Source organism: Martes martes (assembly GCF_963455335.1).
Source record: "Martes martes genome assembly, chromosome: 18".
In the NCBI taxonomy this organism is placed as follows: Eukaryota; Metazoa; Chordata; class Mammalia; order Carnivora; family Mustelidae; genus Martes; species Martes martes.
The window spans coordinates 13833817-13849530 of NC_137906.1; the positions used below are offsets into that span (position 1 = coordinate 13833817).

A 15714-nucleotide genomic window follows, 5' to 3' on the forward strand; every position below is an offset into this window, starting at 1 on the left:
AGCAGCCTAGCCAATGAGAAGCCGCCTCTTGGGTGTCCTCCAATGGGCTCCCGTCGGGGACAGCTTCCCCCCCCCCCCACTCCTGCCCTATATAAGCAGGCTCCGCCCCTTGGCTCTCGGCGAGTTCGCGGTTCGGGCGCAGGTGTGGGTCCTCGTTGCGGCGTCCACCCCAGCGAGCTCGCTTCGCCGCTGGGAAAACCGGCTGCTTTTTTTTTTAAGGTTAGCAGTCATTCTTGCCCTCGGCTGAGGAATGGACTCTGGAAGGCGCCACATGATCCCGCGCGGAGCTCTGGAGGAGGGTTGCTGGTGAGCTCACTTCCCTCACAGGGGGCGCGGAGCCCCGTGGAACTGGGAGGACGCGCCCTTTGACCAGGAAAGCCTGGGTCTCCCACGCCCCGGGCCCAGGTGGCCGAGGCCCCTGCAGGGCCCCGTGGAAGGCACGAGGCTCCGGCGGCGTGGCTGTGAGCGCGGGGTGTGGGCAGGGGCGCGCCGGGCTAGAGCGCACACCTGTGGCCCCGGGTCCCCAGCCCCTGACCTGACCGGCTCCGGGGGCAGGGGTCCCAGAACTGGTCAGCCCTGAAGAGCGGACGCTGAGTGCCGAGGGGTGGAGACATCGGAGGCTTCTAGGGTGCCGGGTAGTAAGGAGAGTGAACTGGGGACGTGAGGCCAAGGAACCCAAAAGGCAGGAGAGCCCCAGGAGGGAAAGAACCCAGGCACTCCCCACCCTTCTTGGACCTCAATTTCCCTGTCTGTATGTGACATCCTAGTTCTAAAAGTGGCCCCATTCCTTGGTTCACAGCCCCTCCATCTTCCTGACTTTCCCACCTCACTCTCCCAAGGACCTCTGTGATTGCACTGGACCCACCTGGATAGTCCAGGGTAATAATCTTCCTGTCTCAAGGTTTTTCATTTACTCACATCTACAAGTCCCCTTTGCCATGAAAGTGACCTATTCATCGGTTGGGGAGGTGAAGATGTGAACATCTTCAGGGGTTAGTCTTTTGGCCCACGAAGGAAGCAGGTCTTGATATCTGGGTAGAGAAAACAGCCAGTGCAAAGGTCCTGAGGCAGATACATGCCTGGTGTGTTCACACAAGGAAGCAAGGGTCGCTGGAATGGACAGCGGAGAAGAGTGGTCTGAGAGGAAGCAGAGGTCTAAGGATCCCAAAGGGCCTGTGGGTCTCGTAAGGACTGGGAGACTGGCTCTGTGAGAGGCGGGAGCCATGGGGCCTCTGAGCGGACTGACAGCACCTCACCTTCATTTTAGCAGGATGGCCCTAGCTGGCGAGTCGGGAAGGGAGCCAGGGCAGAAGCAGGAGAGCAGATAGGGGGCCTGGGCCATGATGCAGGCTAGAGCTGAGGGCAGCTCAGGCATGGTGCTGGCCAGCCGACAAGTGGTGAGCCCCGGGTTCTGGAAGGAATGCCCTGGCACCCTGTGTGGGGATGTAGGGTTTGGCTGGGGCCTTGGCAGGTAGGGGGGTTGTTGTCATAAACGGAGATGGGCAGCTGGGGAGGGAGCAGGTTTGGGATCAGGGGGTCAGTGGTCCACTTTTGGACATGTTGAGCCTAAGATGTCTTTGGACAAGAGTGTCTAGGACCAAGAGTGGTGTTCCTGAGACCAAGAGGGGTGGGACCCAGGTCACAGTGGGGCTGCCAGACAGGAGTGTGACCCCCCCCTGCTGGCCTAGTGGTCAGAGCATTTGGGCAGCCGTGGGTGGGGGTTGTCTCAGTAAGTATGGAGACCTGAGGAAGTGATGGGGGCTGGGGGCAGAGAAGGTGCAGCCCCCTGCCCTGGGACTTCAAGCAGGGGAGGGCGAGCCCGTGAGGTGCGAGGGGGCTGGGGGTCCAGCGGGGTCAGGAAATGGGAGGGAGGGAGGTGGAGGCAGAGTGGGGTCACAGGGAAGGCAAGGTCTGGGGACTGACCATGCAGTGGGGACCAAGGAGACAGGGCTGGGGGCAAGGAGGCCAAAGGTGTGGGAAGGATCACGGACAGTAAAGACCAGAAGTGGATGCAAGAGCCTGTGAGCCAGGAGCCAACAGATCCCGGAAGGAGGGGCCCGCGATAACCCCGCGAGGGGAGGGGAAGCAGGTGCTGTGATCCCAACCCTGGGAGGTCAGGGAGGAGGAGGGTGCTTCCAGTGGTGGAAAGAGCATTTCCAGGAGCGAGGCAGACAGATGTCCAGCAGGGGGCGCTGGGTCCTCAGAGGACGGGAGATGTGGGAGGTGGCGCGGGAACCTGGCCAGCTCAGAACATTCTGCCTTCCCAGCAGTTCCCCTGACCGCAGTGCTGCTGGTCTGGGGCTCACTGTGGCTCTGCTGAGTGGCGGACCCAACGATCCCACCAGGACGGGCCACGAGGACATGCACCGGCCAGCCCCGCATCAGGGCGAGGGATGGCAGCCTTGCTGCCCATGGCAAGAGTTTGCCTCTTGACGTTACATGTTACGTGAACCACATACTGGTAAGAATTTTCAGGTTCCTGACGTGAACGTTGGAGGGCAGGAACGGGGCTTGCCCCGGAGTGTGGGTGGGTCCTGGGGAAGGTCAGTTTGGGCAGGGCAAGAAACCACCAGCTCTCACCAGGGCCCAGCTGGATTGCAGAAGCCCGCGCAGGGCCCGTAGGGGGAATGTGGGGGCAGAGCAGCCCCAGCCCTAAGCTCCCAACTCTACCGACATGACCTCAAGCACCTCGAGGGAGCTCAGACGGGAGCCCCCCAGGACTCTAGATTCCTCCCAGTGATGGACTGGGGCTGGGCTCAGAAGGGGCTTGGGCAGGGGGGTCACCTCTAAGAACATTCTGGGCCTGGGGTGGCAGCAGTACAGTCCAGTTGGTCTGACAAAAAGATGGGGCAGGCCCTGGTCATCCCCCTACCCCATCAGCCTAGGCCCCGCTGGGGCAGGACGGGCTGAAACCCCCAGAGCGAAGGGAGCCCTAGGGCAAGCCCAGGTTGCCTGCAGGTAGGTTGGGCCAGGTCACAGAAGGGTTGTGGTGACCCAGTCCCCTGCTGTCTTCCTCCCTCCCAGGCTTCCAGGCGTCCTGAGCCGTCCCACCACCGCAGTTTGCCTGGGCTGTGCTGGGACCCAGACTGCAGCCTCTCCCACCCCCTCTGTCAAGCCTTCCCTTCCGGCTGCGGCTGAGAAGCCCATCTAGGATCTGGGGTAAGTCAGACGGCTGGCATGGCCCCAGGTGGAGGGAGGTGTGTTTAAACTGAGCAGGGAGGGCACACACACACCCCCCGCCCCCCTCAGCCCCTCCTGGACCTGGCTCTGCACTCAGCCACCAGGCAGCACGGGGTGGGGGGCTCCCAGCAGCCCCCATGTTGCTGTGTTACTCCTTCTCTGGAAAGCCCACAAACAACGGGCAGTTTGGGAGGGGCCGGGCAGCCCTTTGGGCAAGCCACTAGCCCAGGGGGAGGGCGGTGGGGGGGCGGGCAGGACATCCCTCAGTCCTGCCCTGGGGGCAAAGTGAGGTCAGTGCTTCTGCTGTGACTCATCTTAGGGGAGGGCCCCTTCCTCACCCCGCTGAGGGCAGCAGTTAGGAGGAATCAGGCTGCCCAGTTCCCGGAAGGCCCCTCCTGGACCTGCTTCCCCTTCTGAGGAGGAACTGACCTCCCTCGCCTTCTCCTTGGGAAGGGGAACGGCCCCGGGTGCTTGTGCTGCTCTGGGACACCTCCCAGGCCCGGAGCCCTGGGGGCTCATTTATGCCGTTCTCTGATGTAGGTCATGACAACTCCGAGGGCCCAGTGACTCCTCCCCACAGGGGACAGTCTGGACCAGCGTTGATGACCATGTATGTATATCCCCAGCTCTGGGGCAGACTCCACCTGTCCCCGTGAGGGCTGCCAAGCCACGTGTGTGCCAAGGACCACCAGCTCTGCCGGGAGGCTGGGGCCCTGGGTCTACCCTGGAGCCAGGCCAGAAGGCTCCTCTGACCCCCACCCCCGGGTGACCCTGGTCTCTGCCCGCAGGTGGCTGTCTCCCCTACCCCCTCCCCAGCAGCTCCCTTTCCCCAGCATGTCAGCGAGGATGACCTCTGCCCCGTCAGCTGAGATGTGGCGCTGTCCCTCCGGACAGGGATCGGGCTGTGATGCTGAGGGCTCCTCCTTCACTGCCCCCCAACCCCGTCCCAGTCACTGCCCACACCCCCCGGGCAGCTGCTCCCTCCCAGCCCTTCTGCAAACCACACTCTGCTGACTCAGGGCCGCACAAGGCCAAGGTGTGGGGTCAGGCCCCAGCCAGTTGCCCCAGGCCCAAGGAGCTACCAGCAAGGGGTGGGGGGCATCCCTGACTCCATGCTGCATCTGGGGGTGCTGAGTATGTGAGCACGGAGCTCGTGGGCATGGAACTGGCATCACGTCCCCGGCAGGTCAGGGTGGGGAAAGGAGGCCCTTGGCGAACGCCCGTCTTTATTCCCACATGCTGAGGAGGCTCTCAGAGCCACCAGCGTGCATGGCCCCGGGAGCCTGGAGGCCAGGAGCAGAGCGGGCACCGCAGGGGACAGTGGGGGCTCCGCGTGAGGAAGAGGGAACACAGCTGCCCCCACCCCAGATGGTGGCGGCGAGGGACGTCCCCAGCTGAGGCTGCAGCAAGCTCCTGCCCACCCCTGCCGCCCACCAAGGCTGCATTCGAGGAGGAAGCAGCATTGAGGAGCAGGCAGAAGACAAGGTCAGACAAGGTCAGTGTGAATCCTTGCCCAGCCTCCTGGAGGCCCAGCTCTGGGACCGGTCCAGCCATGCAGCCCCGTCGTGGAGGCGAGGGCAAGTGTGGGGTCCCCGGCACAAGGGGAGGCCAAGATCCAAGACCACCAGGCCGGAGTTCAAGCTCTTGATCACCCCCTGCCCCAGCCCAGGGGCCTGACCTTGGCTGTCACTGGCTCTTGAGCCTTAGTTTTGCCATCTGCACAATGGGACAAGAATATGGCCTCTTGCGGGGTTGTGATGGGGCTGAAGCCAGATCAGGCTGGGCCACTGGGAGCCCCTGTCCCTCCTGCAGCGAAGGCTGGGTCTGCACAAGCGGACTGCTCCTCTGGGGGAGACCTGTGGGTCCAGCCACCCCCTGATCCCCTCCCTCCCTTCACCGACAGGAGCACGCACACGCCTCCGGGTCCCTAGGAGCCCCTCGGGCAGACCTGCAAGATCAGGACCCCAGGGGGTTGCCCCAAAGAGCACCTTTATTCACAGCAAAGGACGTCACCATGGCAACCACACTTCAATTCCCTGAGAACTTTTCCATTATCCGTCGCTTTCCAAGCTCTGTCTTTGCAGAAAGAAAAACAGAAAACAAAACACACGCCACGGCCCGGTGGGCCACGCTGGGCCTGCGGGAAACAGGTAACGTGCAGGACGGGGCACGGGCAGTCCGCTCGCAGGGACACATAAATACGCCGGGGGGGCTAGGCCTTTCCACCGCTTTGAACAACAAAGATTATCTCAAGTTTGGCTTCTGCTTTTTCTGATCCACAGAAAAGATAAAATAACACCCCCCCCACCCCACCCCCGCCCAAAAACAGACAAAAACACCCTACCTTTTACCCACCCCCTTATGAAAAAAAACCACAGTAAAAAAATACTGTCACAAATATTTACAGACACGCCCACTATGGGCGACATTCTCTCTGCTTCGAGAGGAGAAAAAATGTTCAGCTCTGCCTTCCCAGCACCGGGAGACAAAGAGACCATGAGGGCTGGGAAGACTACCCACCCAGGATGGTCGGGAGGGGAGCCCCTACTCCCCTCACCCCACGGCCACTAGGGACTTAATGGGGGCTGGAGATGGTACTCGCAGGACGCAGGTGCTGTCTGCTGTCCCTCTGAGTCCAGAGCCAGCGGGAGCAGGGGACTCGGGCCACTCCTCCCAAACCCAGCTTCTTTCTGTGCACTGAGCGTGGCTCAGCTGCGCTGGGGGTTTGGAGGTGGGGGGGGGCCGGGATCTCCAGAGACAGGGTCCCCCAGCCCCTGGCCTGCACCTGACAGGAAGGGAAAGGCACCTGCCTATCCCGGCAGAGCAGCCCCTGAACCCATGCTGCCCAGAGACCCCGCGATAATAAAACTGCCTGCAGGGTGACCTCTGCTGCCCATCCTGCTGGGATGGGGCTCAGGAGGCGGCGGCCCTCGGAGCAGACAAGTGGCACGATCTCCTGCTCCTTAGCAGAGCGGAACTGCCCAGCAGCCTGCTCTGCGGACTGCATGCGGTGCGCACACGCAGGCACAGCCCTGGGGGAGTCTCGAATGCCAAGGCCAGGGCGGCTCTACACAGGTCCCCGGGCCCTTTGGATACCAGGGGCGCCCGAGGACGGGGTTTCAACCATGGCTGCTAGAAGACGGCAGTGTGGGGACACCAGGGTGTGTCTGGGTACAGGTGGCAGTGGATGGATCGGAACCTGTGGGGACAGAGGAGGGGGTGGGTCTGTGTGGGGAGGAGGTGTGGAGTCCCCATCTTCAGACCCCCACGACACCCCCACCTTGGCCCCACGAGATGCCCCCACCCAGGGCATCCCCCGACCCCAGCAGACCCCCCAGGGCCCCCTCTGGCCCCAGCAGGCCCACCAGAGACCCCAACCCAGGGCATCCCCCTAGCCCAAGCAGACCACCCCCAGCAGAACCCCCAACTTAGGGTACCCCTCTCCTCAGGCCCCAGCAGACCGGACCCAGCAGAACCCCCAACTCAGGGCACCCCTCCTCAGGCCCTAGCACAACCCCCAACCCACAGCAACCCCCCCCCCGGCTCCAGCAAACAAGCCCCAGCAGAACCTCCCAACACAGGGCGCCCCAGGAGACCACCCCCACCCAGGGTACCCCCATCCCCTGCCAACTGGCCACAAGAGACCCCACCCGGGCACTCCCTCCGGCCCAAGCAGACCAGCCCCAAAAGATCGGACCCAGAAGACTGGCCCCAGCAGAACCCCAAACCCAGGGCACCCCCCTGACCCCAGCAGACCCCCCAGGGTACCCCTCTGGCCCCAACACAACCCCTACCACACCCCCTCCGGCCCCAGCAGACCCCTCTCCACACCACCCCTCTGGCCCCAGCAGACCCCTGGGGAACCCGATGTCAGGCCCAGCCTCTCTCTGGGCCTGCTCCCTCACCTGGATGGGTCGGCCTCCACCGAGAACGGCCCCTTCATGTGGATGGCATTCCGCTTACTCTCAAACATGCCATAGCTGAGGGTCACCTGGGGGGTTGGGCAGGTGAGACCAGGAGAGGCCCCCATACCCCCAGCTCTGTCCACGGCTTTCCATGGGGCTCTGTGCAAGGGGACAGCCTTGCCTTCCGCCCTCCCCGGACCAGGAAGGGAGGCCTCAGTCCCGGGCTTCATGGGGCTGGGTGTGGTACAACCCACCTGTTCTGCACAACCCAGGAATGAAGTCTAGTGGAGTCACCAGCTAGGGCCAAGAGAGGCCCTAAATGGCACAGAGTAGGTGTGACACCCAGGATTGGAGCAGGGTCCCGCTGGTTGGGTTGGGTGTCTGAGAGACAGCCAACAGTGGGGTCCTTCCTGACTTCCCAGTTTAAAACAGTGACTCCACTCTCCCCCTCCCCCCACTCCACTTGCTTTCCTGCGGCCCGGGAGGCGCACCTGCTCGTGGAGCTCGGAGGCGGGCACCTGCTGCAGGTTCTCCAGGTGGGAGTGGAAGAGCCTGCTGCGGATGAGCGGCACGCCCAGCAGGGCCTCCACGATGTAGCCGATGGTGCAGTCATCGGGCAGGCGGATCCGCTCGGCTGTGCTCATGAAGTGGCCCCTGCTGCAGGGGGAGAGGGCCCGACCAATGAGCAAGGGTGGCGCAGGCAGCCCACCGGGAGCTCATTGGGACGCAACCACAGACAGGCAGAACCCTGCCCGGGATGAAGGAGCACAACCTTCGGAGAGGAGGGGACCAGAACACCAACAGGCCGGCCCCCAGCGGCTCCGACCCTCCCAGAGCCCCTGCACAGCGCCCTCTTCTGAACTGGCCTGATAATTCAGAGCCGGGGTTACCAAGCCTGCACAGAAAGGAATCCGGGCCCTGCCTGATGGTAGCTGGGTCTGGTGCCTGGCAGGTGGGAAGCCAGGAGAGGTGGGGGTACAGGTGGGGGGGGACCGTGACTCAGCCCACCTGGGCATGGGAGGCTGGGGACACCTGTTGCTGAACAGAGGCCCCAGGGCACTCACCTGGCCCATGGGCTCATCTTCAGGGCCAGCCCACGGCTGATGCAGAAGCCAGCCCCGCCGGTGGCAAACCAGAAGTGGACAGGGCGCTGCGGGAGGGGAGCATGGTGAGACCCTCGCCCCAGGTCCCGGGGACCCCTTCGGCCCCCTGCCCACCTGGCTCGGGCCCCTGAGGGCGGAGCACGCACCATCTTGTTCTCGCTGACCCTCTCCGTGGCCTGGATGGGCCTGTCCAGACTGGGCTTGCCGATGTACACGTCCTGTGTGTGTGGGTAGCTGGCCAGCAGCCGCAGCAGAGCCCTGACGTTGACGTAGTTGTCGTCGTCCACGTGGCAGAACCACCTGCAGAGCCGAGGTCAGCAGAGAGAGTGTCAAGGGTGGGAGGCTGGGGGGGAGGGGACCCGCAGGGGAGGGGGCGCGCTCCTCTGGCCGCACTCACTTCCTCCCTGATTCGATGAAGTGGTCGAACTCCACGGCCATCTTGCAGGACAGCGCCTGGCGGCTGTGGGCAGCTGAGCAGTTGGTATTGACCACGTGGCCTGGGAGCAAGGGAGGGGCTGTAAGCGGGTCTGAGCTGGCCCGTGAGAGCAGAGCAGGATGGAGCGGACCACTGTCCCACGGCGCCCTGGGTCCAAGCTGTGCCCTGCAGCGGCCTCCCGCTGCCCCCCTCCCCGGCCCTGGGCGCACGGCCTAGTGATCACAGCAGCGCCCCCCCCAGCCCAACCCCCTCCAGGGCAACCCTGACCCGCCCCTGCCCATTCAGGCGGCTTTTTCCCAGCACCGGCCACCTGTTGCCGCCACATCAGCTCAAAGGGCCCTGGGAGCTGAAAGGACCTCATTTGCATGAGAATTGGGTCCCCCCCACCCCTGCCCGTGGTGGGGCGGGGCATTGAGCAAACCAGTTGAGTAAAGGGCCCTCTCTGGCCCGTGGCCTTCAAGACCTCTCTGCAGGGGACTAGGGAGGGGACGGTTCCTCCCAGGAGTGGAGCCCCCCCCACCCCGGCCTCCCCAAGTCCAGGGCTCACCCGTGCGCCTGGCCAGGGCTTCATCATCCCCGTCGGTGAAAATGAACGTCTGGAAGGAGAAACGTGGCCTTGAACAGGCAGCTCTCTGTCCGCCAGTCCCGGGGCCACCGAGGGGGTGCAGGGCCGGGCACCCCGGGGCTTCAGGAACTCCAACTCAGTCTTGCCCACTCTCCACCCTTCTGTGGGCCTCAATTTCCCCAGGTGCACAGAATGGGTCTCAAGTGCCCAGCCTAAGCAGAAGTGGGCGGGGCTCCTGCAGGCCCTACCCTGCCATCGACAGCTGGGCCCAAGGTCGCCTGGCGGCTGTGCTGGCACGAGCCAGGTGGGGCGCCCCGCCCACCAGCCAGGTAACCGGCTCCTGACTCCCCGCACACCTGGCAGGGCACACACCCTTATTGACACAGCACGCAGCCTGTGGGAGGGGGCAGAAGGCGTGGAGGGGGGGGGCAGGCGGAGGAGGTCGGCTTTGGGAAGCCAAGTCTCAATCAGTCAGGGACAAAGGCCTCCGCTGGGCGGGTGCCAAGCCCCGGCGGACAAAGGGCCGGAGGGAGGATGAATCACCACGCATTGTCCGCTGGCTTTGTCTCAGGCCGCGCAGCGAGGGACGCCGGGCTGGCCTTAACTCGGCCGCGTTAAGCAGGAGTGGCCTTGCGGCCCATTACCATACAGCTGGCCTGGTTAACTGGGCCGGGCCGGGCGAAGGGTCCGCCAGGCAGGGGTGCGGCCATAGCACTGCAGCCCTCAGAGCTGGGCCCCCCATGCCCCCCGCACTGTGACCAGTCGGCCAGGTCACCTTGTCTGAGCCTAAGAAAGCACTGCTGTTCCCAGGAAGCTCCAACAGGAAAGAGGGTTGAGGCGGGAAACTGCGGGTGCCCCAGCCCCCCTTGGGCCCAGCACCCCCCGCCCCACTGCTCAGGCAAGGAAATCCAGGCGGGCAGACAGTCCTTGCCCAAGGCCACATCAAGGCTCTACCTGTGCCAGCACAGGGCCACCCCTGCCAGGATCGCTCTGAGGAAGTGGTTGGGGGGGACGCGGGGCGGGGCCAGGAGCTGCCGGCACCCGCCTGGGCCCGTCAGCACACGGGGAGGAATGTTCCTTCCTCTGCCTGGCCCGCCCAGCGCGTGCCACCCAGCGCACCCAGGCAAGGCTGAATGCAAACCCTGGGGCCTGGTGGGGGCAGGTGCTCCGAGCACAGGCAGCAGGAGACCCCCCCCCCACCTCCATGCCCACCAGACCTCAATTTCCTTTCACGGGTCCAAGGGAGGATCTAGCACGTGCAAACCCAGAGCACAGTTCATACCCTGCAACCAGGTGGCGACCCACCTGGGGTCCCCACCCTCCTTCGGGCGGCCCTGGCTCCTTGGCCATCCTGACCCCAGACCAGAGCACACACGCAGGTGAGATCACAAGCTGCTGATCACGGGCTTAGCACTGGAGAAGGAACAGGCTCCGTGGACACCCTCTCCACGCGCACCCCCTCCTTCCAGAACCCTGCAGGCACCCCAGGGCAGCCCGCACGCACAGACTCGCACCCAGCCCCCCACCCACTCCCCAGCCTCGAAGCCCAGGAATGCTGTGGGAGGCTGAGGCTGGCCAGTGCAGACGCGCCACTGCCGTCGCTGGATTAAAAGGAAAATGCTTTCTTAATGAGATCAAGCGAGGCCTGTTCTCCCGCGCTTTGGTGGTGCCCTAAAAACCCAGCCCAAGGCTATGGAGATTAAAGTCACCTTTGTTCAGCTAGGGGAAGAGCAAGGCGGGCGGCCTGGAGAGGAGTACAGGCAGGGTGGGGCTGTGAGGGTACAGAGTGCCTGGCCTCCCGTATCAGAGCAACCAGTAGGAGGCGACAGGCTGCCAGGCGGTTCACGGCCTCGGTATCCCCCTCTGTCAAATGGGCATAACAAAAACTCATCTGTACCCAGAGCGAAGCACTGAGACCCACTCCCTTCTTTGGTCTCCCTAACAGCCCTGAGAGGTGGGCCCCATTCCTACCTGAGTGGACAATGAGGACACTGGGGACCAGAGAGGGGCCGCCTCCAGCCTGGGGTCATACCCTGCGGCAGACGTGGTGCTAGTCTAGACCCAAGCACCTTCCGGGGACTGAAACCCCTCCCGCTCCCAGCCCCCTCCCCCCACAGCCTCCTCCCCACTTCCCCACCGATGGGGCTGGAGGAGGAGGAGCAGGGCAGCAAGGGCGGCAGGGCTGGCCCAGAGCGGGCGGGGGTGTGGGGGGACACCCACAGGAAGCGGCATTGTTCCTGGAGCTGCGATTCAAAGAAACACAGGATGCCAAGCTCTCCCCCAGCAATTGTGGCCACTGTGGTGGCAGCCGCAGCAGCCTGGCCTGCTCCTGGGAGGGGTGGGGGAAGGCCAAAGGTCCAGCCCCTCATCCTGGACTTTGAGGACTGTCACTGTGGACCCTGCTGATCAACCCCCGCCCCTGCCTTCCCTCCTCCCCATCACCTTAATTGCTGGAAGTTTCTTACACATGCTCCATGCCAGTGCTGTCAGTCTAGCTCAAATGGCACCTCCTCCAGGAAGTCCCCCAACCCTCCACGTGGATCAGATGCCCACTCAGCTTGCACAGTCTCTCTGGATTTCCCCCACCAAAGCCCTGACTTCTCTGCATCTCCCCCATCAGACTGGGTCTGAATCACCACGCACAGGACTGGGAGAGGAGGGCCCTTGGTCGGGATAGTTTCAAAGACTCCCTCCCCTCAACACAATGTGCAGGGCTCTGGCTTGCTGTGACACATGAGCTGATGCCCAGGGCAGACACAGCCTCTCCTGGGTGGGTTTAGCCGGCAAGAAGGAAATCTGAGTGGCCCTTCAACGAGGACCTCGGGGCCCAGCGTAGTGACAGACCCCACCCCAACCCTGCGTGACTGCTGGGCTCATTCCCTCCACCTCTAGGTTTTGCCAGTCCCCTGCCAGAGCTGAGACCAGGGGTCAGAAAGTCCTCAGGTCTTGCCCAGGATTATCCACCTCGGCTGGGACTGGTACCCAAGACCCCTGGACCACATCCCTTCTGCTGGAGAATGCCCCCCAAATCCAAGACGAGAGGTGCTCAGAGCTGGTGGTGGCCCAGCAGGAGCTGAATGCTGCCAAAGGTCACCGGGCAGGGAGGCAGAGTCCTGGGGGGCAGGGTGCCGGGCTCCAGCCTGGTGCCCCACAAGGGCTGTCAGTCAGGGATGGGGGGGCCCGTCGGCCCCCTCATCGCCAGGCAACCTGAGTGGTCAGCACGCCAGTGGCGGTTCCCATGGAGCGCATAGCTGCGCACAAGAGGCCGGACGCCTTTCTCCGTTGGAGAAAGGGGCTTTGTTACCTTGCCCAAGCGGCCGGCGTGAGAGCCGCCGGGCGCTGGGAATCCTAACGGCCCCGCGGCCAAACAAAACCCACGGCCCCCACCGCCCCCTCCCGCTGGCCCGCTGAGCCCCTGGGAAAGGGGATGCTGCTTTCCCAGGAAGCTGCCACGGGGCTCCCAGGGCCCCCTCCCCATACAGGAACCAGAGAGAACCTTTCCCCACACCCCTCCAGCCCCCATCATGACCTCACCAGAACCCTGTCCCAAAACAGGGCTCATCCACGCCACCAGATCCCAGGCCTTAAGGTTTAGACAGGGAGGAAGAGGTGTGGGGTCCTCTCTGAGCCCTCACCCTAGCCAAGGGTCTCTCAGCTTCCCCCCAAAGTCCCACTTAGTCCCTTGAATCTCCCAGCCCAGGGCTGTTCCCCCACTGCCCCTCCCCTGGCAGGGCGCACACTGCCCCGTCCCGCCCCAACCCAACCGTTCTGCTGCAGCCTCCAGGGAGATTTTCAAAGTGGGGTGTGTCTTCATTATGTGTAGGAAGCCAGTGCTCAACTAGGCTGCAGTGAGCACAAGGTTCCAGACTCCGAAGACTCCCATGCTATGGGGACAGACCCCCAAAATCCAGCACTCCCTTTAGAGACGGATTCTCTAGGACTCACCAACACACACCCCAACTCCAAATTCTTTGACAATGACTTGTCCCCCATCCCATGGCAAAGACTCAGATGAGGGAGGGGACAAGCCCTATGCTGGGGGTTCTAACCCCCCACTCCAACGCTCAGGGAAGAGTCTTCCTTCTCAGGGCCCCAGGTGGATGCTCCGCCAAGAATCTGCCTTGGGGAGGTTTGGGGACAACAGCACCTTCCTTATTAATGCACTCCAATAGTTGGGGGTGGGGGGAAGAAACATCACAGAACACCAACCAAAGCAACAGCAGCTGGTGTAGGATCAACGCACACCATCCAGGGCTCTGTAAGTTGGATGGGGTCGGGTCCCCCTCTGACACTTCCACAACTTAATGGGAAGAGTGGCCCCATCAGGCAGACCCGGCTGGAAAGGGATGGACTGGCGTCGCTACCCCTAGATTTTCCCCGTAGCTGGGCAGAGGCGCAACCCGGCGCCCATCGGATACCGCCACCCGCGGCACAAGACGGCACCCCTCCTACCCCGCCCAGGCTGTGGGGGCTCACCATCTCCTTGTGGCGCGAGATCCAGGTCTCCAGCAGCAGGTCGAGGCGCGCGCGGTGAAACTTTCTAGTGGTCTTGACCGCGATGAAGACGTCGTGGGGCGCCAGCGACTCGGCCGGGGCCTGCGGCTGGCCGTCGGCGGGGCGGGGGGCGCCCCCGGGCGGTGGGCCCGCGTCTCTGCGCGCGCGGGTCAGCAGGCTGAAGTACTCGGACAGACTATGCACCTCGCGGGCGAGTGCAGCGGGCGCCGCCGCCGCCTCCAGGCCGGGCGCCGGGGCCGCTCCCGCGGGGGCCGCCAGGCTGCGCAGCGCGCGCCGGCCACGCTCGGCGGGCACAGGGGGCGGTGGCGGGTCGGCGGTGAGCACCAGCAGGCAGGCGAGCAGCGCGCCCGCCAGCGCCAGCAGCAGGCGTCGGCCGCAGCGCTTGAGCATGGTGGGGCGGCGGCCCCCGGCGCGCCCTGCCCGGTGCGCCCTGCCCAGCCCCGCACACCCGCGCCGACTTCTTCGGCTCCCGCGGCACGTTCAGCTCTCCACTGCCCGCGCCCGGCGCTTTAAAGCTCCCCCGCCGGACTCCGCCCCTGGTGGGCGTGGTCCTCCACTAGTCCCCGCCCCTGGCGCGCGCTCACTGGCTACCGGGCCCTAGGGCGGGGCCTTGAGCGGGCCGCCCCCCCCCCGACTCGCAGCGCCCACGTGGGGCAGCCGCGGGGGTCTGGGAACGGCCCGGCGGGCGCCGTCACCCCCGCCCCCTGTAAGCACGTGCACGCCGCGCCCCGCCCAGGTCGTCCCCCGCAGGCGGCCGAGGGGCGTGGGGCTTTCGGCCCCTCTCGCCCCGGTGGCCCCGAAGGGGAAACCAGGCTGGCCAGAGCCGGCGGGGGCCGCACGGGGCGTCTGGCACGCGGAAGGGCGCGCCCTCGGCGCGGTGACCGGGGTTCTGGCACGGGGACTTCGGGCTCCGCAGTCCCGCAGGAGACGTCCTCACTTCCTCGCCGGGCACTGCCCCTCCCCGTGCCCGGCGTCCTCCCCTTGGGGTTGTACGTGCCAAGAAGAGGGGGCGGCGCCTGGGTGGACCCGAGCGCTCGGTCTAAGGCAGCGGTGATTAATATTGAGGAGGAGTTGAGCCCCCCGAGCAGCGGGAAGGGACACGTGTTTCCACCGAGAAAGCACCTGTATTAAATTCCACCTTCAGCGCCCTCCCTCACCCCGCCCCGCCCCGAGCTAATTTCCTCGAATCCCAGCCCAGCGGCGGCGGTGCGGAGCTGGTCCCCGAAACCCTCCGGGCGCCCCGTGGCGAGAAGAAACTGAGGTCGCCCCGCCCCTCGCGGGATGAAAGGCTGCTTTCTGTCCCATTTGGTCCCTCTACGCTCAGGCCAGATGTCGCCCAGCTGTGCCCCCGCCCCGCCTTCCCGGCACACGGCGGCCCCCACCCCCAGGCCTTCCCACGGGCCGGGCCGGCCCACCGCACGAGCAGGGGCGGCAGGAATGCGCGCCAGCCACCCGGGGTGAGGGTGAGGGGCGAGGGGCCCGGAAGTGGCGGGGGGGGGCGGGGGCTGGGGCTGGCGCGGGCTCAGGGTCCGAGCTCCCTGCCCTCAGCATCTTCCGGAAGCGCAGCTGGGGGCGGCTCTCCGCTTGGCTGCGCCTCCTTCCCCTCCGCGTGGGCTCGGGCATCCCCTCCTCAGGAGGCCCTGTGCGACCACCAGGGCCCCAGCGCCCATATAGCGCTCACTCTGCCCACTGGCCAATTCTCCCAGCGCTTAACCCTCTGCCTGCAATGGGTCTCCCTTCCCGCAAAGTCAGGGCTGGAGCATAATAGGTGCTCTGGAAGGATTTACTGGGGAAATGTCTGCCGCCCCCTCCACCGAGGAAGGGGGGAGGCTGTGGCCCATTTGCTCTTAGGGTCCTTGGGCCCTATCCCAGCCCCTCTGGCATGGGGTGTGATGGGGGATAGTGGTTCCCAGGCCTCTTCCTGCCCCCCCCCCACCCCAGGTAATTAGCAGGCGCCACCTCGGGCAGGCAGATGCTGGAGCAGATGGTGCTGGCCTTCCCCAAGTGACA

At 64.8% G+C, this 15714-nt stretch overlaps 2 protein-coding genes across 2 annotated transcripts in view; one reads left to right on the plus strand and one right to left on the minus strand.

Moving 5' to 3' along the window:
* TTYH3 (tweety family member 3) overlaps positions 1 to 6140 on the plus strand; it is a 35992-nt gene extending 29852 nt beyond the window's left edge. The window contains exons 14-18 of the transcript XR_013968435.1: positions 220 to 306; positions 2271 to 2461; positions 3025 to 3159; positions 3721 to 4675; positions 5084 to 6140. The gene's annotated coding sequence lies outside the window, so the exon portion shown is untranslated. The remainder of the gene's footprint in view (positions 1 to 219; positions 307 to 2270; positions 2462 to 3024; positions 3160 to 3720; positions 4676 to 5083) is intronic.
* On the minus strand, positions 5153 to 14094 carry LFNG (LFNG O-fucosylpeptide 3-beta-N-acetylglucosaminyltransferase; the record flags this gene model as incomplete). The annotated part of the gene is made up of 8 exons (XM_080830773.1): positions 5153 to 6379; positions 7086 to 7171; positions 7577 to 7742; positions 8150 to 8235; positions 8335 to 8488; positions 8586 to 8685; positions 9172 to 9220; positions 13666 to 14094. 8 exons carry the CDS (start codon positions 14092 to 14094, stop codon positions 6313 to 6315), a joined length of 1137 nt encoding a protein of 378 aa, XP_080686899.1. The 3' UTR covers positions 5153 to 6312.
* Between the last annotated feature and the right edge of the window lie 1620 nt (positions 14095 to 15714).